This window comes from Mesoplodon densirostris, chromosome 8 (assembly GCF_025265405.1).
Source record: "Mesoplodon densirostris isolate mMesDen1 chromosome 8, mMesDen1 primary haplotype, whole genome shotgun sequence".
Lineage (NCBI taxonomy): Eukaryota > Metazoa > Chordata > Mammalia > Artiodactyla > Ziphiidae > Mesoplodon > Mesoplodon densirostris.
This window is the reverse complement of record NC_082668.1, coordinates 35,207,430-35,234,436: the sequence shown is the minus strand read 5'-3', so window position 1 is coordinate 35,234,436 and position 27,007 is coordinate 35,207,430. Positions and strand designations below refer to the sequence as shown.

The 27,007-nt window shown below is 35.0% G+C and overlaps 1 protein-coding gene across 1 annotated transcript in view; it reads right to left on the bottom strand.

The window, feature by feature from the left end:
- The window catches only part of C2CD6 (C2 calcium dependent domain containing 6), a 149,131-nt gene that overhangs the window by 75,966 nt on the left and 46,158 nt on the right, over positions 1-27,007 (bottom strand). The window contains 8 exon segments of the mRNA XM_060105939.1: positions 8,030-8,323; positions 9,480-9,523; positions 11,351-11,417; positions 13,472-13,577; positions 18,872-19,018; positions 22,120-22,199; positions 23,883-23,951; positions 24,878-24,922. Coding sequence (XP_059961922.1) covers positions 8,030-8,323; positions 9,480-9,523; positions 11,351-11,417; positions 13,472-13,577; positions 18,872-19,018; positions 22,120-22,199; positions 23,883-23,951; positions 24,878-24,922 — 852 coding nt within the window.

The window sequence follows — 27,007 nt, the reverse complement described above, 5'->3', positions numbered from 1 at the left end:
GAAAAGAAATAATCATAAAGAAGAGAGCATAAATAAATGAAATAGAGATGGAAGAAAACAATAGAAAAGATCAATGAAACTAAAAGCTGGTTCTTTGAAAAGATAAACAAAATTGATAAACCTTTAGCCAGACTCATCAAGGAAAAAAGGGAGCGGGATCAATTCAATAAAATTAGAAATGAAAAGGAGAAGTGACAATCAACACCACAGAAATACAAAGGATCATAAGAGACTACTATAAGCACCTATATGCCAATAAAATAGACAACCTGGAAGAAATGGACAAATTCTTAGAAACATACAGTCTCCCAAGACTGAACCAGGAAGAAATAGAAAATATGACTAGACCAATCACAAGTACTGAAATTGAAACTGAAACTTAAAAACTCCTAAAAAACAGAAGTCCAGGACCAGATGGCTTCACAGGCAAATTCTATCAAACATTTAGAAAAGAGGTAACACCTATCTTTCTGAAACTATTCCAAAAAAACTGCAGAGGAAGGAACACTCCCAACCTCATTCTATGAGGTCACCATCACCTGATACCAAAACCAGACAAAGATACCACAAAAACAGAAAATTACAAGCCAATATCACTGATGAACATAGATGCAAAAATCCTCAACAAAATACTAGCAATCCAAATCCAACAATACATTAAAAGGATCATACACCATGATCAAGTGGGATTTATCCCAGGATGCAAGGATTTTTCAATATTCACAAATCAATCGGTGTGATACACCACATCAACAGATTGAAGGAAAAATCCATATGATCATCTCAATAGATGCATAAAAAGCTGTTGACAAAATTCAACACCCACTTATGATAAAAACTCTTGAGAAAGTGAGCATAGAGGGAACATACCTCAACATAATAAAGGCCATATATGACAAACCTACAACTAACATCATACTCAACAGTGAAAAGCTGAAAGCATTTCCTCTAAGATCAGGAACAAGACAAGGATGTCCACTCTCTCCACTTTTATTCAACATAGTTTTGGAAGTCTTAGCCACGGCAATCAGAGAAGAAAATGAATCCAAATTGGAAAAGAAGAAGTAAAACTGTCACTGTTTGCAAATGACATGATACTATACATAGAAAATCCTAAAGACCTACCAGAAAACTACTAGAGCTCATCAATGAATTAGGTAAAATTGCAGGATACAAAATTAATGCACAGAAATCTGTTGCACTTCTATACACTAACAATGAAAGATCAGAAAGAGAAATTAAGAAACAATCCCATTTACCATTGCATCAAAAAGAATAAAATACCTAGGAATAAACCTACCTGAGGAGAAAAAAGACCTGTACTCTGAAAACTATAAGATGCTGATGAAAGAAATCAAAGATAACAACACAAACAGATGGAAAGATATACCATGTTCTTGGACTGTAAGAATCAATACTGTCAAATGACTATACTACCCAAGGCAATCTACAGATTCAATGCAATCCTACCAAATTACCAGTGGCGTTTTTCACAGAACTAGAATAAAAAAATCTTAAAGTTTTTTAAGGAGATACATTTTTTATGGAGACACAAAAGACCCTGAATAGTCAAAGCAATCTTGAGAAAGAAAAATGGAGCTGGGGGAATCAGGCTCCCTGACTTCAGACTATACTACAAAGCTACAGTAATCAAGACAGTATGATACTGGCACAAAAACAGAAATACAGATCAACGGAACAGGATAGAAAGCCCAGAAAGAAACCCATGCATGTATGGTCAATTACTGTATGACAAAGGAGGCAAGACTATACAATGGAGGAAAGACAGTCTCTTCAATAAATGGTGCTAGGAAAACTGGACAGCTACATGTAAAAAAATAAAATTAGAACATTCTCTAACACCATACACAAAAGTAAACTCAAAATGGATTAAAGACCTAAATGTAAGGGTGGATATTATAAAACTGTTAAAGGAAAACACAGGCAGAACACTCTTTGACATGAATCGCAGCAATATCTTTTTTGAGTCATCTCCTAGAGTAATGGAAATAAAAACAAAAATAAACCAATGGGACCTAATTAAACCCAAAAGCTTTTGCACAGCAAAGGAAACCACAGACAAAACGAAAGGACAACCCACAGAATGGGAGAAAATATTTGTAAATGATGCAACTGACAAGGGATTAGTCTCCAAAATTTACAAACAGCTCATGTGGCTAAATTCAAAAAAACAAACAAACAAACAACCCAATCAAAAGATGGGCAGAAGACCTAAATAGACACTTCCCCAAAGAAGATGTACAGATGGCCAAGAGGCACATGAAAAATGCTCAATATCACTAATTATTAGAGAAATGCAAATCAAAACTACAATGAGATATCATCTCACACCAGTCAGACTGGCCATCATCAAAAAGTCTACAAACAATAAATTCTGGAGAGGGTGTGGAGAAAAGGGAACTCTCCCACACTGTTCATGGGAATGTAAATTGGTACAGCCACTATTGAGAACAGTATGGTGGTTCCTTAAAAAACTAAAAATAGAGCTACCATATGATCCAGCAATCCCACTCCTGGGTATATACCTGGAGAAAAACATGGTTTGAAAAGATACATGCAGCCCAGTGTTCACTGCAGTGCTGTTTACAATAGCCAGCACATGGAAGCAACCTAAATGTCCATCAACAGAGGAATGGATAAAGAAGATGTGGTACATATATACAATGGAATATCACTCAGCCATAAAAAGGAACAAAATGGTGCCATTTGCTAAGACATGGATAGACCTAGAGTCTGCCATACAGAGTGAAGTAAGTCAGAAAGAGAAAAAGAAATATTATATAATATCACTTATATGTGTAATCTAGAAAAATGGTACAGATGAACTTATTTGCAAAGCAGAAATAGAAACATGGATGTAGAGAACAAACTTATGGATACCAAGGGGGGAGGGGAGTGGGATGAATTGGGAGATTGGGATTGAAATATATACATTACTACGTATAAAATAGATAACTAATGAGAACCTACTGTATAGCATACTATTTCACTCATACTAAGTGAAATAAGTCAGCCAGAGAAAGACAAATATCATATGATATCGCTTATATGTGAAATCTAAAAAAAATGATACAAATGAATTCATTTACGAAACAGAAACAGACTCACAGACTTAGAGAACGAACTTATGGTTACCAGGGAGGAAGGGTCGGGGTGGGAATAGATTGGGACTTTGGGACTGACATGTACACACTACTATATTTAAAACTGATAACCAACAAGGACCTACTGTGTAGCACAGGGAACTCTGCTCAATATTCTGTAATAACCTAAATGGGAAAAGAATTTGAAAAAGAATAGATACATGTATATGTAAAACTGAATCCCTCTGCTATACACCTGAAACTAACACAACATTGTTAATCAACTATGCTCCAATATAAAATAAAATTTTTTTTAAAATTCAAATGAATGAACAGAAGGTTAGTGATATCACACATACCACCCCCTGCCTTCCTTAATCCTAGTCTTCAGAAGGCACTAGTGACTTTAAACTCAAAAATTCATAATTAATCAGAGCCTTTATCACTACTCTTTATGGAATATGAAATTAATCTTGCTGCCTCATGCCTCATATTTGGTATGCTAGAATTAGGTGCTTCATTCACCTTGAAAATATTAAAATCATTTGTATTTCCCTAGGACCAAATGATTTTGATTAATCACATACAATGAGGCTCAGGAATTGTAACATATTCAGAGATTCCAAAGAAAATGCCTCAAAACCCTGCAGTATTTTTAATTAATTAACTATTTCAACAAATATTTATTGAGTGCCCATCATGGACTCATCACTACTCTAAATGGTAAGATACTGTGATGAGTAAGACTAAATCCCTACCATTTGGAACAAAGTCAGGTGGGAGTGACAGACAATAACAAGTAAAGAAACATGTAATATGATACCAGGTAATGATACATGAAAAAAATAGAGATGGGGTAGGGTGAGTGAGTGGATAATTATTTTACTTAGAGCGGTCAGAAAAGGCCCCCCTAAGGAGGTAACAGCTGAGTAGAGACCTGAATGGTGTGAATGAATGAACCCCAAGAAGATCCAGAGAAGAGCATTCCCATCAGACAGAAGAATAATTGTGGTGCTACTGCTAACTGTGCTGATTATACAATAACCACTCCTGATACTACCCTGTCACAACAGAACCTGAATTCTGCTTGTAACAGCAAGGTATACAGCCCCAAATGGTGAATCATTATTGGCAACCCCATTCCATTTTGCCAAATGCTAGTTTTCTCATTCTCCTTTGAAGCTAAACATAGTCATGTAAACTAATTCTAGTCAATGGGACATAAAATCTGCTGGAGGATTATTGGGTAAACTTCTGTTTCTTTGTAGAAATAAAAGGGGGCAAGTGCAAAAGAAAACTTGAATGTTCTACCCCCTGCCTTGATCTACAAATGATGCCTAGGACTGAAGCAAACATCCGGTAATAATGAAGTAACAAGCAGACTGCGAAAAAGAGGAAAGATAAGAAAGAGCCTGGTTCCTGGGTCCTTAATGACACTGTTAAGCCACTAAACCAATGCCAGGAATCCCTACCTCATGACTTCATTGATCAGGTTCCAATGGCATTGCCAGTAAAATGTAATTTCAAAGTCAAGATCACAAGGCCATAAGAACTGTTGTTAACACTTCAAAAATATTTAAGGTAGTATCTTACAGACCCACTTGACTAGACAAAAAATATTCTAAGTATCTTAGGGTGGCCTCTTAGACCCTCTCTGCTAGACCAGAGAGCTTCTAAGATTCTTAAGGATATTGTGCTACAGCACCTTGCTTATCAGTCAAAAGTAAATGTGGGCATGTTTAAAGATATTTAGGGGTGTAACATTTGGCTAAGGTCATAATTTGATATCCAGGAAACCCACAAAATCTCTAAGATAATCATAGTATCTTGGACTGAAAGGAACAGAGACAATTTAAAATGCAAAGAGGTTTCTGAATTCTTAACTTTCTACAGATAAGACATAGGCTGCAAAGCTACTCAGCTACACATATAAGCTCTTTCTTATGGAAAAAGAAAGATTCTCAGAGGGCAGAGCCAGAAGCTTCAGAATTACTATGGCTCACTGACTGCTATATGCTTCTCTTTACCCTTCCTTCACCTTTGGAATGTAACTGCCTGTTGTTATCCTATTTCTGATTCACCATCGTATGTATGTAGTGGACAGATCTCTTCAATTCACAGGTCTTAAGATTGAGAGAAGCCACGCTCAAGAAGCTTCATCTACCTGGATCTGATTTAGATGATGAAATTCTGTACTTAAGCTTGAGCCTAATGCAGTAATGGCATGAAACTAAGAATCTTGGAAGCAGAGTAAGTGTATTTTGCATGTGGGAGAGAAATTACTTGGAGCTAGAGATGGTTAATCTGTGGATGGCCCCCAATGAACAACACCTTCCAAAATTCACGCTCTTATATGTAGTCCCCTCCCATATTGGGTCAGGACTGAGCCTGGGACTTGCTTTAACTAACAGAATGGAGTGAAAGTGACCCTATGCTAGTACAAAGCCTAAGTCTTAAGAGTACCTGAAGCTTCTGTTTTTGTATATTGGAAGCCCTGAGCTGCCACATAAAAAGTTCAGTTGCCCTGCTAGAAAGACCACATAGAGAGACCATATGAAGAGGTTGCATGGACAGGTGGAGAAATAATCCCTAACATTACAGAGAGAGAAACTGAGACAGAGAGAGAGAGAGAGAAGTTGAGAGAGAGAGAGAGAGAGAAACAGGCACATCAAACCAGATGTCCATGCATCCTAATTGAGCCCAGACCTACGGCTGTTTCCATCAGGGTATAAAACATAAGTGAGCCATAATGAGTGTTCCAGCTCAGTCAAGCTCCTAGATGACTACAGGACCAGCCAACATCAAGTGGAGCAAAACAACTGCCCACCTAAGTGAAGTCAACCCATAGAATCTTGAGAAATAATAAAATGGTTATTTTAAGCCACTGAATTTTGGAGTGGTTTGTTATGGAGCAATAAATAATTCACTTATCAAATGCAAACTGAATATTTTGGAAGCCAGATTCAATAAAGAAATTTAAAGGCAAACCACAAAAACTATGAAAACGTATGTGCCATGAATATACAAGGTTATTATCTTTATAATAAAAAGAGCTCATTATAAAACCTAAACAACATCACTAAATACTCAACAGAAAAAAATGGACAATCTACTCATCTACTCATAGGGAAAATCAAAATGGCTAATAAGCATGAAAAAGTTTTAATCATTATTTAAAATATCATTAATACTCAAATATCACTGGTCAGAATATAAAGTGGCACAATCTTTCAGGAGAGCAATTTGTCAACATGCTATTTCTATAAATATATGAGGAGATAATCACAGACACAAATAAATAGGTAAAAGAATATTAATTTCAAGCTTAATGTCCAAAAATATAGAAACTATTTTAAATTACTGAATATCAATATTTGAGGATATCCTGCATCTTGCAAATTTTAAAGAAAATTCAGGTAACATGCTTATAATATAATATCAAGTTTAAAAAAGCATAATATAAAATGATACATATATAGTTTGATCCAAGTTCTTAAAAATAAATAAGAGATATACATATGTTAATAACAAAGACTGAAAGGAAATAAAATTATTAAATGTGGCAGAATTATAACTACTTTTATTTTCTTTTTTATACTTCTATTTTCTAAACTTCCTATAATGACTGTGTATTACTTTCACATTCAGCAAAAACAAGAATGTTTTTCTTTTTAAGTTACATTGCTTAGCGTATTGATCTAGGTAATTAGGAATAATTCCCCAACTTGAGATATTTAATAAAATTATATCTTTTGGAATTTGGAAAGGAATTTAGAAATGACCTAGTATAAACTACCATTCAGTAGATGAGAAAATAGGCCTAGGGATTCAGGTGCGCAAGCTTGCTGATGTATTTAGAGGCAGAGCCATACTTAGAACTCAGATAGTCTTCCCACTGACCAATACACATTTTTACACGGCTTTATGATAGTGACTCAAAGAAGATGTAAAGGTCTAAGTAGAATAACTGTCATTTTGAGAAATGCTTTTCCCTGGTGTACCTTTAAATTTTCAGATCATTCTCATTTTAAACTATAAAACTGTTTGTAACAGGGGCACATATGCTATTTCCTATAACAGTTTTATTAAAAATTTCCACTGAGGGCTTCCCTGGTGGCGCAGTGGTTGAGAATCTGCCTGCTAATGCAGGGGACACGGGTTCGAGCCCTGGTCTGGGAGGATCCCACATGCCATGGAGCAACTAGGCCCGTGAGCCACAACTACTGAGCCTGCACGTCTAGAGCCTGTGCTCTGCAACAAGAGAGGCCGCCATAGTGAGAGGCCCGCGCACCGTGATGAAGAGTGGCCCCCACTTGCCACAACTGGAGAAAGCCCTCGCACAGAAACGAAGATACAACACAGCAAAAATAAATAAATAAATTAATAAACTCCTACCCCCAACATCTAAAAAAAAAAAAAAAAATTTCCACTGAAATAACCTCTCAGGCTTTCCTTTGAATTTAGATTTTGCTAACATTGTTATATTTTCAGCTGAATTTTACATCAAACCATGAGACTGGTTTGTATTACTGGTTTCTCAGATCACTTTGCTTTTCCTTCGAAGGTCTTTTTCCTCCTTACTTGATGAGTATTAGTAGGGTAGGAATATTTGATATACTTAGACACACTTCTACTTGGAGACATTTGAATGTATTTTCAATTTATTTATTTTTTATTAATGAATTCTTTAGTTTTTCTTAGTCTTATACTCCCAATACCAGGGCAGATACCTTTAGTTCAAGGTCTTCCTTTGGATCGTGACTTTGAAAGCTACCTTTTGATTTTGAATCTGGGGAAACTAAGCTTGTGCACTTCCTTCAAGCTAAGCTCACATTGTTGCTTTGCCACCTAATTTCTGTTGGAGATAAATTTAAATTCCTCCTCTTTATTCTACCTGGATTTATAGGGATATTTTTCAACTTTACCTCTGATGGAGATGAGTCAGTTTTTAAAAGGCTTGGATATCTATCCTTCAGTTTTTCTTCTGGTGGGAAGAATAGATTTTTCATTGTTCTCTCCGGCACAGCCTCTGGCTGTTGTTCCTCTAAAGGTGGTACTTCGTCCTCTTCTGTTAACGTCAGCCTAGGAATAGTGGGCAGTGGAGTATCTGTTTCCTTTGTTGACATGTCACTTTTAGGAGCAACAATATTTGAATCATCTTCACCCGACTGGCTCAAAGTTGGTAGAGTCAGGCCTTTCTTATCATCATTATCCAGTAACTAGAAAATGTATCAATAAGACAAGCTACCTATTAATCATTATCAAATAGAAAATATTTAAAACTAACAAAACTGGACTTAAAATCATTTGTACTTTTATCCTTTATTATAACAAGTTACCATCAATATTTGTAAATGATTACATTCCTTATTAGAAGAGTTGAGAAATTCTCTACTTGCCTGACACCATGGACTATAGGATATTATCCATAAAAATGATCATACTGCATTATAAACTAGTGGTTCTCATATATTCATATTTTATAAATCATCAGCATCTCAGAAAAGAAAACCAAGGGGTCTGACATTTTACTGTTACTATACTATCACCAATATACCATAACAAAGGAAACTTTAATAGCAAAATAGCACAAAGAACAATATCATAAAAATCACAATTATATGGTCAAATAAAGGAAATTTAAATAGCAAAATAGTACAAAGAATAGTATCATAAAAGAAAGGATAGTCTGTTAAGCCAAGTAAATTTAGCTATATGAGAAATTCTCTATATTGTCTTTTTTTCTCTCTCTTTGGATTGTGCAAAACAGAACATACTGACTCTTAAATTGGTATTTTGGGAGCCACTGGCCCAAGAATAGAAATCATTAAATCCTATTTGTCAAGTAGTACAGAAGAATCTTTTATATTTTATTGGTTTACATGGGGGTCCACTGCCTTACGGAATTAATACCTTCTGTAAAAGCTAAAAAGCAAATAATATTATGTGAACTCTATTTCTATTTATAAAATACAGACTATTACTTTGGAGATTATACATTACAGAGAATACACAGTTGTATTATAGAGAAAAAGTAAAGAATGTAGTTAGGTCTGTGGCATCCATTTCTAAGTGCAGAACTTTATGCTTTCTTTTACTTGTTTCCCCCTTCTGTTCATAAACACCTTTTGTCCCCTATATTCATATGTACTTTAAAATGTTACTATTTGATACTGAAACTTCCCTTTTAACAGTGTAGTTTAAGTTAAATAAATCGTGTAACACTGTACAGATATTGTTGTAACAGAAATAACCATGAAAACTTGAATAACTTCTTGAGTGCTTTCTTCTATCTATAAATATTTCTCCATTTACAAATATTTCATCCCTTTATAAAATAGTAACTATTCGAAGTTCTCTTTCAAGTTCCCTTACCTCACTTGGAATAGTTTCAGCTTCTTCCTTTATAAGAGGGATATCTGTTAAGAAATTCATAGAAGTATTTTATTATATATAAAAAATAAACATTATTTATATGCATTAATAAAATATTACAGTTTTTCTCACCAAGAATAAGAGCAATTTAAATGAAAGCAGTTATTCAAACATAAACACTACATATTTAGTAAAAACAGGCTGATGAATCTCTGGGAAGATGGAGGAGTAAATGAACAAGTGTGGAGATGAAGTGAAAACATGTATAAAATGATAAGATTTCAGATCCCTCAATATAAGACATAAAAACAGGCTATACTATACTGTACTATATTTTACTAAAAGTCAAGAGGAAATAAAAATAAATCCCAGATGGTCAGTGATAAGGTTGGGATTGGAAAAAAAAAAGAGTAAAGTTGTATATAACCAGAAAAAATAGGACCATTCAAGAGAGGCTAACTGAAACACTTGTAAAATTTTCCTAGAAATATAAAGAATACATATTTAGCAAACAAAAAAGAAAATTCTAAAAGGGAAAGGGAATAAATAATTGAGATACAAAGGGATGCATAAGTCTAGTAAAAAACAAAATTTATTAAGGTCACTATTAGCTGCATGACTGCTGTCAGCTCGTTTTTCTGAGCCTTGGTTTTCTCACATGTAAAATAGATTAGTGATAGCTTATCTTATAGGTATGTTACAAATATATACAATGGGAGCAGCAATGTGGTTAAATGCTTGAGTTCTTGGGTCAAATAGACTAGGTTCAAATTAATGGCTGTGTCACCTCTCATTGACTTGATCCTCAGTTTTCTCATCTGTAAATATGTGGATAAATAATAATAGCACCCTCGATTGACTGCTCTGAGTACTGAGTTACATAATCCAAGTAATGTGCCTGGAACCCAGTGATCAGTCAATGTTAGCTGTAACTATAGGGAGCTACTGGAATGCCAAAAGGAAAGAAGTCACTAGAGGATCCAATGGGACTTGAAATAAACTCCGTGGATAAGTGAAAAAAAGTTAAAAAAAAAAAAAAGTAACCACCAGTGTGCGAGAGAGGTTAACCTCCAACATTCAACAGCAATATTGAAGAGGGAAGTTGTGATTCTCCTACAACCTAAACTTGAATGTTTCAGTGAAAGAGTAGATTAAAGATGAAATAGCTCTGCTAGGCTGGTTGATCCTCAGAGGTTAAGAAATGAATATATCAAAGCCTGAGGTAGCCGGGCAAGTAGAATTAGAGAAGTAACCTGTGGCCAAAGTCTTATAACAATAAATCATTAATCCACACCAGCAGAATCCAAGATTTTAAAGATAGGGTATTATGCATCTATTTTAACTTACTTTCTAAATGAATCTTTTAAGGGAGATTTTTCTTAAAGACTGCATGAACAGTATCTTCTATTAATTAAATATCTTACTGATAATTTGTGCAAAGTTCTCATATTTAATGTTAATTTAATCTCCTGTCCTGCTCTCTCTCCTCCTCCCTTTCTCTTACACACACACACGCACATGCACGTGCATACACACATCCTCCACATAAAAGAGACCAATAGCTCTACAGTTAACAATGTTTAACAAAAATACCTTTTCATAGATTATAGGTAAGATTTAACTTTTTTCTTGTTCTTAAAGAGGAAAGGAGTATTAACGATAAAAATAAAAATAACTCTTAATTGGGTCTAAGTATTTTCTTTGGAGTGTTACAAAATAAATACTATATACCAAAACTATAATGAAATGTATTTTTATTCCCTAACAAAAAATGAAGTATACTTAAGAGCAGATTGCTAGTTTTCTTTTTGTGATATAACCACCCTGTTTTAATTATCTTAATAATACAAAAGTTAAATTAGTTTCTTAACCTGATGTTACAGTATCTGTAGGTCTCTCTTCCAATTGGCTTTCAAGTACCTCACTGGTATTACTTTCCTAGAAGAAAAAAACATATTGGAGAAATGTTTAAAGAGCTAAAACATTTTTTCCTGCTTTAATCACTTTTTAAAAATACTTTTTAAAAATTTACAGAAGACAAGAAGAATATGGGTTTGTGAGAAAAGCAAACAGTACTGTTTTAAAGAGAGGCACACCCTGGCTAAGAGTTAATGGTCCAGGAAGAGAAGACCCAAGAATTGATAGGGTTTCCGAATGATGAATGCATGACAGAAAAAGATTACAAGACAAATGACATAATGTTTAACTTCAAGGGGTATAAGAGGATACCCCCAGGAAACAGATCACTTTTTTATTGGAATACATTATGGTCTATCAGTTGCAAAGTGATGTGGATATTTATAAAATTCCAAGAAGAATTATAAGGTGGAGTGACCACTGGCTCTTATAAAATACTGATATTTCAAAGAGAACCCAAAGTTCAGAGTCCCTTTAATGAAAAGCCCCGCAAAATTTTCCTAAAATACTAATTCTGTATTAGCAAATGCTAATCAATTTATCTTATCGTAGCACAATCCTGCCCAATTATCTCAGAGGCACTGAAAAACATGAATATATCAATATGTTATGACTACCATTTCAAAGCTGTGATTTTAGTCAATGTTTTATCTATTCACTGAAATCCCTATGAAACTTTTACTGCCAGGTCAAAATGTATAGATTAGATAGTACTTCTAAATAGTAAATCTTACTTATATATCTGATAAGGGTCTAGTATCCAAAATATATAAAGAACTCTTACAACTCAACAGTAAAAATACAAATAGCCTAATTAAAAAATCAGCAAAAGATATGAATAAAAATTTATTCAGAGAAGATATACAAATGGCCAGTATTCACATGAAAAGATGTTCACATCATTGGTCATTAAAGAAATGCAAATCAAAACCACAATGAGATACCACTTCAAACCCACTAGGATGGCCATAATTAAATTTTTTTTAAAAAGGAAAATAACAAGTGTTGTAGGAGATATGGCACCCTCATGCATTGCTGGTTAAATGTAAAATTGTGCAGCTGCTGTAGCAAACAGTTTGGCAGTTTCTGAAAAAGTTAACAGAATTATGGTATGATCCAGCAATTCCACTCCTAAGTATATACCCAAGAGAATTAAAAACATACATGCACACAAAAACTGCACATGAATGTTCATAGCAGCATTATACATAATAGCTAAAAAATGGAAACAGCCAAATGTCCATCAACTGATGAGTGAATAAAAAAAATGTAGTATATCCAAACAATGAAATATTATTTGGCAATGAAATGAAATGAAGTATTGATACATGCTACAATAGGGATGAACCTTAAAAACACTACACTAAGTGAAAGAATCAAGTCACAAAGGACCATATATTGTATGATTCCATTTATATGAAATATCTAGAACAAGCAAATCTTTAGAGATATAAAGTACATTAGTTGTCAGCAGGGCATGAGGGGTTTGGAGGGTATAGGCTAAGAGGTATGGGGTTTCTTTTCGGGGTAATGATAACGTTCTCTGATTGTAGCGATGGAAGCACAACTCTGTCAATATACTTAGGGTCACTGAATTGTACACTTTAAATGGATGAACTGTATAGTATGTGAATTATATCTCAACAAAGCTGTTAAAAACTAAACCTTATAAATTATTAATCAATATTTATTGAATGTCACATTATCAAAATAGGAAAGTGCATGAACTATGAGTAGCATTTTATAGAGAGGGAACAAATAAACAATATCTGATCATTATTTTTACTTATCATGATTTTAAAATAAAAAGTAAAAATCTGGGCTTCTCTGGTGGCACAGTGGTTGAGAGTCCGCCTGCCGATGCAGGGGTTGTGGGTTTGTGCCCCGGTTCGGGAAGATCCCACATGCCGCGGAGCGGCTGGGCCCGTGAGCCATGGTCCCTGAGCCTGCGCGTCCGGAGCCTGTGCTCCGCAGCGGGAGAGGCCATAGCAGTGAGAGGCCTGCGTACTGCCAAAAAAAAAAAAAAAAAAAAAAAGTAAAAATCTATGTACGGAAGAATGTATTATGTTAATTACCTTAGTTTCTTTACATTCCAATCTTGAGGTAAGAACTCCTTCTAAATAGCTAGCTTTTTCTATCCATGTACTCAAACGTCTATATTCTTTTTTCATTTTTTCTAGCCTAAAGAAAAATCAGTTACAGATTTAAAAAGTGATAGAAGAATATATATGGTATGAAGCAAAGAACAACACATACAGTATAATACATTTATAAAAAGTTCTTAAAGAAGAAAACCAACAATATATTGTTTAAGGACATATAGGAAAAGGAATGATTACAACAAAAATCAGGATAGTAGTTACGTGGGGAGAGTTGGGGAGAGGGATGTAATCTCATAAGGGCACACAAAACACATTATAATATTGGTAATGTTGTATTTCTTAACCCGAATTGTAAATAACTAAGCAATGGTCTTATTATCTTTATTTAAGTTATACATACATATTTAAGAAATTATTCTATATATATTGCTCTCATTTAAACTATATATACATATTTTATAAATTATTCAACACATATATGATATCTCCTGCAATAAAACAAATGAAAAGATAGGAATTTAGTTTTTAATCCAAATTTCAAAAGGCTTTCATAATCTAAAAATATAATCGACAAGAATTAAATGGAAAAGAGGAAATGTTTCTCAATTCATTTCATTAGGACACTATGACCTTGACAATAAAGCATAACAAGGACATTACAAAGAAGAAAAATTAGTCTAATCTCATTCACAAACATAGATGCAAATGTTACAAATAAAATATAATTTTAGTACAAAAAATGTAGTGGTATAAGGAAAAGATAATATACCATGAACCAGTTGGCTTTATCCCAGGAATATAAGGATATTTTGACATTAACAACAGAACGTTTAATGTAAATACAATTTAACTGATTAAAAGAGAAAAATAATTTGGCAAAATCCAACATCCATTCATGATTAAAATAGAAAACTCTTAGAAAACTAGGAACAGAATGGAATAATTTACTTAATCTGGTACAGGACATCAACCAAAAAACCCATATAAATAATGTGCTTGACTATTAAATGCTAGAAGCATTGCTATGAAAGATCCTGAACAAAACAAAGATGTCCACCCTTACCATTTATAACAGACATTGACTGGAGCTTCCAGCCAGCATAGAATGACAAGAAAACAAAACTAAAGATTAAGGATTGGGAACAAAGAAACAAAATTGTTATTACTTGTAGATGATATGACTGTTTAAATAAATTCCCCCAAATGATACCACAAATAAGTTATTATGAATATGAAAGTTTAGCAATAAAGGAAAATTCCAAGAAGATGATGAAAGCAGAAGTAGCATAGTTTAATTCTCCCAAATATTTACATAAAAACATTCAGAGTATCTAAGTAGCAAACCCAAAAACTTATAGGCAACATTTACAACAAAATCATGTGACAAGGTTTCCCTATTAACCCCATATACATAAGACCTTCATGGTATCAGTGAATATATGGGAGAAAGCAACAGGTATAAAAGGGGCATCTGATGAATGTGAGAATAAGAGAACCCCAAATAGCCAACAGGTAGTCACAAGAAAGCACTGCCAGCCAGCTTGAGAATAGCAGTTGGAACTGGGAGGGTTTTGTTCATTCCAATAGTGGGTGAGTACTAAGCATTCATGATAAGAATTAAAGGACTGGAGTAGTCTAACCACTGAGAGTGCTCAAAACTGACCAGCCAGGTCTCTACTTAGGGACAGGGCCTCAGAAAACCTTGAAAGAAGGTCACTGTATTTTTAAACACCAAATAAAAACTTCAGAAGTGGGAGCTCTGTGAAGCTAGAAAAGCTTTCGGAACCAAGCTTCTACAAAAAATTCAGGAAAATTAATTTCATATAAAACTGAGCAACAGAGAATTATCAGGGCCAAATTCCAAAGTAGTTACAAGAAGATAATAAGGATCAAAATAACATTCTTAGATTGCAGAAACACACAACAAAGATACATGGGAGTCAGTGAGCAGAAGGAGGAGAGGGGCACCCATTCTGCTAGGAAGAAGGGGGTTGGGTGGTGCTGCCACTCAAGAGAAAGCAGAGCAACAGCCATCGCTGTCACTGGAAGCCAAAGAAGTCGAGGTTCTGCAGGTGGAGCTCAGGGAGCCACTCTGAACGGAGAAGCATTATAAGGATCCAGATGTGTTCTACTAAGCCAAGAACTGAAGAAGTTTGTGGATTCCAGTCCAAGATGGTGAAGAGGCTCCTGAACTCATTCATCTCCTCTCAGAGATACACCAAATCTATAGCTGTACAAGGAGCAATTCCTGCTGAAAGAAATCCAGAAATAGCTGAGCAACTCCTAAACACTGGACGAATGAGAAAATACCCACAGCAAATGGGTAGGAAAGGCTGAGACACACTCTCATCATAAAACTAACCCTGGCACCATGTCATACAATTGGGAAGGAACTTCCAATTCCCAGCATCTCTTTGAGGAGAGAAAGGTTTGGACCCCACAATGAGGGCTCCAACTTCCAAGACTGCCACTTGAGGGACAGGCCCCCAAAACACCTAGCTAGGTCACACCTAGCTTGTGACCATGAGACCCTGAAGGTTAAAACAAAATAGAAATAGTTCTTAATGGGTTCTCTAGGACTTGCCATGGTTATTTGCCAAGGGCTCAGCACAGAGTAGACAAAAACTGTCCATCTCCCAGTCTTTCCCCAAGAGAAGCCTACTCACATTCTGTAAAAGTTAATGTTTGAGGGTCAGGCTTCTAAGTTAGCATGCTTCTAGGGGCTGACTGCAATCCTCCCTGTATATATATATGTATATATATATATACATATGCAATGGTGTATCATTAGCCATAAAAAAGAATGAAATCTTGCCATTTGCAACAAAAAAGGTATAGTGAAATCTTGCCATTTGCAACAAAAAAGGTATAGTGCTAACTGAAACAAGTCAGACATAGAAAGACAAGTACTGTATGATTTCACTTATATGTGGAATTTAAAATTCAAAACAGATGAAGAAACATAAATCAGAGACAGAATCATAGACACAGAGGACAAACAGAGTGGAGGGGAGTGGAAGAGGAGTGAAATAGGTAAGGGAAATTAAGAGGTACAAACCTCCAGTCACGAAATAAACGGCTCACAGGGATGAAATGTAAAGCATGGGGAATATAGTCAAAAATAATGTAATATCTTTGCTGACAGATGGTAACTAGACTTATCATGGTGATCATTTTGTAATTTATAGAAATGTTAAGTCACTGTGTTGTGCACCAGGAACAATATAGTGTTGTAGGTCAATAATACTTTAAAAAATGAAAGAACAAACTCATAGAAAAAAAAGATCAGATTTGGGATTACCTGAGGCAGGGGGTGGGGGAGGGGGAATTGATGAAGGTGGTCAAAAGGTACATACTTCCAGTTATAAGATAAATAAGTACTAGGCATTCAGTGTACAACATGATTAACATAATTAGCACTGCTATAGGTTATATATGAAAGCTGTTATGAGAGTAAATCCTAAGAGATCTCATCACAAGGAAAAATCTTGTTTCTTTTTCTTTTATTTTGAATGTATATGAGATTATGGATATTCGGTAATCTTATCATGATAATGATTTCATGATGTATGTAAGTCAAATCATTAAGTACTGCTTAAACTTATACAGTGTTGTGTGTCAATTATATCAATAAAACTGAAATAAAAATAAATAAATATTATGTGGAATCTAAAAAATGGTACAAATGAACTTATTTACAAAACAGGAATAGAGTCACAAATGTAGAAAACAAACTTATGGTTACCAGAGGGGAGGGGGGAGAGAGATAAATTGAGAGATTGGTATTGACATATATACACTACTATGTATAAAACAGATAATTAGTAAGGACCTATTGTATATAGTACAGGGAACTCTACTCAATACTCTGTAATGACCTATACGGGAAAAGAACCTAAAAAAGAGTGGATATATGTATATGTATAACTGATTCACTTCACTGTACACCTGAAACTAACACAACATAAATCAACTATACTCCAATAAAAATAAATAAATGTTATTGAAAGAATAAAACATAGGACTAGGGGAAAAAGGGGTTCCTTGATCACTCAACTCAATGTTTATGAATTAATTTATAAGTCTGAGTAAAATATGCATATACATAAACACTATTTTTAAAATTTCAGGAGTTCTGTTTCTGGCAATGATGGAATGATTATTTCAGACCATCTCACTGCACAACTGAAAAAGCTAGACAAAGTATTTTAAAATTTTTTCTTTGGAAGCATCAGTCAGTTATAAAGGCAGCAAGAATTTGCAAATCCAAGATGCCAGACAGAAAGGAAGTCTGGAGACTTTGAGCCCATAATTTGGAGTCATTTTCCTTCAAGGCATTTGAGGTGGACAAGAGTTAAGAGCTTTGAGATAAATATGTAAGAATGAGGGAACAAAAACCAGAGTTCAGCCCCTGTTAAGGATGAGAAGCCATGGTAAACACCTAGGCTTTCAGTTGGGGCCCTAGAGGGCTATACCCCAAGAATAAGTGCCTCCTTAAATATTGTACCCTGGTTTCCTCACACTAGTCCTGGCCTGATGTTAAGAATAAGAGTAAACCAGAAAAAGACTAATGCCCACAGGAACTAAAGCCCAAATCATTTCAAATCATTTCAGTCTCATCTCAATTGAGTTAAGGTGATCTGGGATTGCTAGTGTTCCTAGGCTAGGTGGCTGCCAGATGCAAATGTATATATTATCTGTAAAAATATATAATCAAGAGCCTCAAATCAGTTCTACAGATTTTCAAATACAATGTTTGGCACTTGATAAAAACAACTAGGCATATAAGAACATAAGATTTGACTAAACACTCTGAGAAAAAAACCAACAATAGGTATAGACTTATAGGAAATCCAAATAATCAAGTTATTAGAGATGAACTTTGAAATACAATGATTAATATGTTCAAAGAATTAAAAGATAAGACTGAGGATTTTGGTAGAGAAGTGGAACTATAAAGTAAATGAAAATTCCATAACAAAAGGAAATAACTGAAATTAAGAACTCAATTGGCTTAACAGCAGATAAGAGACAAAGAAGAAAGAACCAATGATTATAAGACAGGTCAGAAGAAAATATCTAAAGCATAAGATAAAAGATGGGAAATACAGAAAAGAGTATAAGAGACCTATAGACTATATCGTTGAGTGAAGAGACAGAGAAAGTATTATACTTTCTTCCATATTAATGTGTTCTCACCCCTTTTCTTGCCAGATCATTGACTTTTTAAAACAAACACTGAACCCATGAAATATCACCATGATGAAGGTTTCTGGACCAATAGCAAGCCTATGTCTCAAAGGAAAATTAATATACAAATAACACATAAATAAGATGAAAAACTTTTTGTTTTGTTTTGTTTTTGTTTTTTACCTTGCCCGGGGTTGTTGCTGAAGTTTTTCAAGTCGTACTACAGATGGCTGGTTGGATTGGGATGCTGTAGTTGGCACCCCAACAGAAACATTCAGGTCTGGGGATAAGAATGCTGGATATTCTATTGGTTGTGGTATAATAACATTTCTGGAAAATGGTAATAAAGTTAAAATTATACAAAAGTCCACTTCTAAAATCAGTGTTAGCTATCACTTTTGAATCACTCTCTTTTACACTGTAAGCTCACCTATCCATTTTGGACCACTAGAGGACAGAGCTAGGAAAGAAGACAGAAGTCAGAAATACTGAAAGAGTGACCTCTTGAGTACTCTTACTACTAAGATCGTGGGTAGCAGAGATGGGAAAGAAGAGAAGGACCTGAAGTTCTAAGGAGAATTAGAAAGTGTTTGAGCCCAGACCTCTCTCCCTTTCTCTAGATCCAAATCTCTATCTCATGGCCCAGTCAAGTTGACACAAAAAACTAACCATCACAAGTCCACCCCCTTGTCAACTTGCTACCCATAAACATCTTACAACGTGCTTAATCTCCAAATGAAAACAATACCAAGGTCATAATTAACCTTGCATGATACAACTCTCCTTTATACATACAGCCAAAAACTCACTAGCCCCTTCCTCAGAAAAGGATGTAAAGTCCTTGGGTGATGTTTACTCTTCTTAATATCCTGAAACTTAAAAAACTATGATGTAAGGTTAACAATACTTAAATATTATGATATAAAGTAAATATATATTATGTTACATGATAAGGAGATGAGAGGGAAGAAAAACATATATATAAATATTTTTTCCAGGTCACTGAGTAAATGGGCCAGAGTAGCACATCCAAAGGAATATGTTGCCTCCAAAACCCAAGAGGCCCACTAGGTGTTATGCCTCTTTTTTTGGTTGTAGGAGAGCCCAGATACAACAACTTACCCTTCACCTCAGCAGGAATATCTTGACAAGCCCCATACCTGGATCCCTAAAACTTCACTGAGGTAGAAAACCCTCGAATTTTATCAGACTTATTTCCCACCTTCAGACATGCAAATATCTTTCAACTGATTGGATGAAGCCCACCCACATTAGTGAGGGCAATCTGCTTTACTCAGTCTGCTGATTTAAATGTTAATCTCACTCAAAACATCCAGAATAATATTTGACCAAATATCTGAGCACCCCCTGGCCCAGTCAGTTTGACACACCGAATTAACTGTCACACCCACCAAGTCATTGCCTTAGTCCAGATTGTCAGTATCTCTCATGTAGACTAATGCAACAGCTTCCTCCAATCCAATACTAAACTACTTCTGTCCATATTCAATCCTATTGATAGGATCATATAAAATGCAAGTTGATCATGGTATTTCCCCTACTTAAAATTCTTCAATGGTTCTACATCTGAAGCACTTCCAAATTTTTCCAATAAAGAACTCCTGTGGTTAGAGGACAGTGAAGGTCTCTGGAGGTGTAACTTAATGCAATCAGACACAAACCACACATCTTGGAATCATTCTGTTATCTTGAAAATTTGTGACTTTTTAATTCTACTGCATAATATATAAATGTTAATTTTAAGATAACATTTTCCCTCTCAAAATCTTTGAGCAAAATGATACTCCAGAAAGATGCACCATATCTTCTAGTGCTTTGTGTTGCCCTGACACACCCCTGAGGACTCAAAAGAGTAAAATTTACTCACATTTGAGAAGGATAAACCTACAGTGATGATGATGGTGATGATAAAACATTTATTCCTTTAATAAGTAGCTAACAACTGAGAATTCTATTTGCTACCATGTTCCAAGTGCTTTATATGTAACTTATTTAATCATTACAATAACACAATTGGGTAGTTGTTATTTTTATCCCATTCAATAGATGAAGCACAAAGAGCCGAAGTAACTTGCCCAAGGTCACACAGCTAGTACCTGGCAGAGTCCATGTGGTCTGGACTCTAGAGCCTGACCTCTTGACCACCATATCTTGCCCGCTCATCAAACTGCTTCAGCTCATCTCCCGTTGCTCCTTTCCTTGCTCCTATGCACTTTGCAACCCACAACAAACTACTCACTGTTCCCCATTATAACACAGCCTCTTAGGGCTCCCACCTTTTACTTATGTGCCTTCTCTGAGGAATGTGTCTCCTCACCCTTACAAAATCAACCTGATGCACCACTACTCATTTTTCAAGTCTTACATCGAGCACTCTTTCTTTTGTGGATCCCTACTTGATAATACGTTCCTCCTAACTCCCCCAAGAAGTATGGGAAGCCCCTTGGCTGTGTCCCACAGACCTCTATGTTAACCTCTAGAAGGGCTCCATCTCATTTGTATTATCTTATTGTTTTTACATGTTACCTTTGCATTAAACCATGAGCTACTTGAGGGCAGGGACCAAGCCTCATTTATCTTCATATTTTTAGTGCCTTGGGGGTATAGCAAACATTCAATAAATGTTTATTGAATCAATGGATAAATAAGGAAATAATAATCAATAAACATAAGAAAAACATTAAACTTTGCTATTTCAACAGATCACCAATACCAAATGGACAAAATTTATTTTTAATAATACCCAGTGCTGATAGGAAATCAGCACTTCAGAATATAATTTCCTATTCTATACCTAATTTCCTCAATCTCAATTCAAGTATTTTCCATTCCTTATTCTTGGATAGCACCATAGATTAAATATCTCTCTTTCAGGTGTTCATTTTTCTTTGATCTATTTCTACTGTTGAAATTGCAAGACTAATTGACATACTATATGTTAAGTTACTTTTGGCCTGCTAATTGCATTTTTTTGACCATAGGCTTTTTGCTGAAAATTTGGAAATAACAACTGGAGTGTGTGGAAGTGAGGGGTAATGCTACCATACTGCAGAGCAGAAAACTGGCAACTATTAGGCATCTTGATCTTAAAAGTTCCTCACCTCTTTCCGCAAAAGGAACATCTCACTGGCCAACTTTCCTCGTTAGGCTTCCCCTCCCTTCCCTCCTTCAGCCACGAAGTTGGCAACCCTTCTCTTCTTATCTCCAGACTTCCTCAACTCCTCTCTCCAGGGCTACGCCCAGAAACTCAAAATATCTTCCCCCTTAAACAAAACAATTCACTGCTTTCTTTATCTTGGAGTCTAGTTCATTCTGGCCATGTCTTAAGACAACCAAAATTCTCCATCAAATGGATTACATATTTTAAATGCCACATGATATAACTGTGTTAATAAGACTTTAACACTTACGTCACAGGGTCTGTTCTTTCTGGAGGTGGTGCAATATTCATAAACATAGATGGCTTAATAATTTCCTGAAGAGGTTTTAACTGAGGAAAATAATAAGTATATATTAACACTGTTTAGTTACAATTCCAGTTCATCCTAATACTACTATCTCCCAGGACTTAAATGATATATATAAAGAAGAAAGGAATTAAGAGAGGAAGAAAGAATTAACATTGAGCACTAAGTATCTGCCAAGAATTTTGCATCTTTAATATTATTTAATCATCCCAATAATCCTATGAGGTAGATAACTATGCCTATTTTACAGATAATACTGAAGATCAGTAATTGTTCAAGGGTTACCCAATAGGCATGAGAGCCAACATTTGAATGCAACTTTATCTCCTCCAGTGCAAGTCCTCTTTATACATTATCATGATAGGTAAGTAGAGGACTATGTTACTGAAAAGTTCATGGACATAAAATCAAATAGAACTTTTATTAAATTTCCCACTCTTTTCCTTACAATGCCTTTGTTCCTAGTTTTTAGTAGAGTCCACCTACATAAAACAATACAGTATTTGCCCAGTCTTGTTTGAAAAGGATCTATCTCCCTAAGAATGGGGTTGTTACATGTTATATCCAGATACAACACCTATCTCTGAACTTGGTACTCATAAACTATGTCACAAAAAGGACTAAGCCTTTTGTGACACAGTTTAGGACTGATTAGGGATCCCTATAAGGTCTAATTTATGATAAGAAAATAGGCAAAATGAAAAGAAAGAAAAATCAAAGTAGAAAGGGGAAAAGAAAAAAAGCTTGTGTCTAGTGGCTTTCATCAATATATTACTTACCTGTGATTCAAAATGTATTAAAAAACATTATACCACAGGCAAAATTTAAAAATACATTTTACAGGGATTTCCCTGTTAACACACAGCAGTAGACTTATTTAATAAGACTGATGTACCGACTCTCAGTTCCTAATTAAAAAACAGCCAAGAATATGAAAAATAGCAAAAACTGAAAATTAAAGATTATATGTAAAGTATACGGGTCATTTCTCCTATATAACTGCAGTACTAATGGGACTGAATTTATAAATGCCCCAAAGCTGTGACAGTACCCAGGGATATCAAGATTTCTTTCAAACACTTGGTAAGAATATATGTTGGTACAATTTTTCTAGAACAATTCCTTGAAAAGGCCATTACTGACAATGATTTCCATTCTAGGAATCCGGCCTGAGGACATCATGAAAGAAAGGGATATAGGTTAATGTACAAAAATTTTCTCTGCAACATGGATATATGTAGTAAATTTAAAGGGGCAGGCTAAACCTAGGAAGATACCTTCTTTGGGCATATTACTCTCTTGATGAATCAAGAAGGGATGATGTTGAAATAATCATGGGGAGAAAGGATTATATGTGATTAAAGTACAAAATATCTGAATAACATCAATGACTCTATTTTAATGATTATTTTTAGATATAAAAATCCACATTCATTTCTTGAATACTTAATTTTGTTTTCAATTATGTAAGAGTATGTGTACACACACACAAAAGTATTATAATAAAGACAGTTTGAATAAAATCTCATTATTTAAAAATGTATAAACAAACAATGGTAAAGTTTCATTTTTCTTTAGGCTAGAGAAAAATGGTGTTCTTTTAAACATATTTTAAAGATTTTATCAAACTGGAAAGGATAGAGGCTCAGGAGGATGATTTAACTGAAGAGCTGCGGTAGAATTATTTTTAAAAGAGGGGAACTAACCTGATGTGAAAATCCATAACCAAAGTTTCCATAGGAGAACATAAATTCCACTTCTGCCCTGCATATAAACTAAACATGTGCCAAATTTATTTTATTGTTTGATCAGAAAGATATTTTAATGGAGAGGTGATAACAAGTGATATTTTTACCTCACAAATCTATAAGTTAGAAAAACCAAAGCATGAATCTCTTGATTAAAAAAAATTTACACAAGTAACTCCTATAGAAGAATCTATGACATTCCTGAAATGTTAAAAACCTTACATTAAAGTTAAGGAGTATTACATGATTAAAATATGAAAAATATCAATTTACAATTGTTAATAGAATTATACAGAGATACATATATACATATGTATTCATATCCATGTATATAATATTTTTAAGTATTTATTCACACTTTTCCCATCTCCACTTCCATTTTCAGATAAAATTTTGATTTAGACAAGTGATTTCATCTCTCTGAACCACAGCTGGCTCATATGTGAAATGAAGGAGGGTGTCAGAGGTTATGCCCTCAAATGTCCATCATTCTGTTTTTTATGTTTCCTATCCCCGATCTGGCTATTGGCAGCAGAAGCCTCTCTGAGTAGATGATCAATTAATCAAGATAATAATTTTTAAGTACTTAAAAAGGAATTCAAGTAAGAACTGTAAACAACTCTTTAGAAACTCCTTAAGGAGGAAAATAATATTTCCTCAATTCAGTATGTGAGGATCCTAAGGCTATGCAAAGAAGCAGCCAGAGGCATTTTCCTCTCTTACCCAATGATTTCTAATTTTTGTGTTCACCATTTAGCAGTAAGATAGCAGCATTTTAAAAAATGGTGGAGATGAAGATTGTGAGCAAATATTATACTTTCTATTTAATATATTTCCATTAGTTCAAACAGTGACTGGTAGGGTAACAAAAGAATAAAAACAATATCAGAATAAAGTTACATGAAACGGTAAGTGTGTGCACAATGCTTTGGAAGTTTCAGTAAAGTTCTTACTGTGTTTTTATTCAACATTCGGAGTTCTTCAGTAAAGCACCCTCTCTAGAAAAAGTAACAAACAATAAAATTCTTAAATATAGAATCACTGATGTAGTCTCTTGTATATTATCTAAATCATTTCATAAATTTTTAAAAATCAGGTAATGATGTTTAATGCACATATAAATTTACTAGCTAAAATACAAAAATAATGAATGTTTGGAAGAAAATAAAAATTCCAGGTTGTACCAGAAATAAATATTAATATTTACATTTATATTTTAAAGAAAAATGTTCCTGCTGCTTATACTTAGAGGAACTGCCAGGCTTGCACTCCTTCTGAGGGGTTAAACATGAATCTACATGATAGGCTGACTCATGACAGAACTGAGTGCTTTTCTCATCTCTTGGGGACTGTTGGGATCTTTTTAACCAGGGAAACATTTGGTATCCTTGGTCACCATCTCTGATCATCTCTGCTGTGCTATGAGTCCTCCCATTTAATCCAACATTCAATGGTTCTCTTTCTTTCCAGCATTTTCCACTGCAGCTCATGGAACCCCCATTCCATGGTTGACAAGCAACCTTACATCTTTAACTGCTCCACTAAACATTTCCAGCTTTCTTTAGCTCAGACCTGCCTCACCACTAAGGATGCCGCTTCCATTACAGACTCCTCAAGTGAAGGCCCACATATCTCAAGGTTAGGTGGTGGGGTAGCATCCTCCATACTCTCTTCTATTGCTTCCAGATCTTATTATTTATTATCTTATTATACAGATAAAAAGTTTTCCTCTTCTAAGGCTCATGCTCTCTGGAATGTCTTTCAGACATTCTGGTCACTAATTCTCATTTAGTGAAAATTTTGGCACCTGCTCTACATGTCCTCTGAACCCCCAAAACATAGCAATCCACAAGAACCTATTTAACACCTGTCTTCTCAGTTCCTGGTGAGGCATTATAATGAGGAAAATAACAGGTGGTGGTACAATGACAGACATCACATAAAATTAGCATACAATATATATTCTTCATATAAAGTCACAAGATTTCTCAGAAAATTCATAAGTAATTGAAATTGATCTCCTTAATGATCCTGTCAACATGCTCTTTATAGCTTCTTGCTTTTTAAAGCTTCCCTTTCCCCAAAGTGGGGAGTGGGGAAACATCTTACTGTTCCAAGACTGCCTTTTTCTTCTCTTCTCTTTTAAAAATGGTGTCTCTGCTTTTGATGGAAAACTCAACCTACTGATTCATCTCCCTCATATATAAGTAAACTTTTAGTCATACTTTTAACTACTGTAAATGTCTTTGAGTTACTTCTGACGGTCCCACTGAGATCTACCCAGTTGAGTCTTCATTGAAGCCAATTAAATGTTCATCCTGAATGTGCATCTAACTCATCCAAATCCACTGAGTTTTAGGCTTGCCTTCACCCAGCTCCACTGATGAGTTTCAATGTGTGACAATGAGCTACTTGGTTCCCTGTCCTGAATTTGATTCTGCTCCGTCCAAAGCAAGTTACATGGCTAAACGCAGTAGTCGGGGTGGGGAGCACTGTAGACTACTCAAAGGTATAGATACCAGGAGGCATGATTCTTTAGGGGGCATTACTCTAACAATCTTCCACACCTTTGAATTTTCTATTGCCTTTCTCAAATAATTACAGTAGCTATCAATCTTTCTAATTGTTGAATTTATCACCTAGTCTTAGGCTCATCTGCTATGGATCATATAGACAAACCAATGAACACAAATGGTATTGCAATTCATTCCAAAATTAACATTACATTCCCTTCTATAATCAATACAGAAATATTATAAACTCCAATATACTTATATGCCTTAATTGGACCCCAGACCTTAACAATTAGCTGATGTTTCTGGTTTCTCCCAGAGCCTCAAAGAAATCCAAAATGTATCAGGGATAGGAAGGAACAAGGGATTAATGATACAAGTACAGACCAATTACTTTTTTTGTTTTTTGGCTGCATTGGGTCTTCGTTGCTGTGCATGGGCTTTCTCTAGTTGCAGTAAGTGGGGGCTACTCTTAGTTGCAGTGCATGGGCTTCTCATTGTGGTGGCTTCTCTTGTTGCGGAGCACGGGCTCTAGGCACATGGGCTTCAGTTGTTGTGGCACGCGGGCTT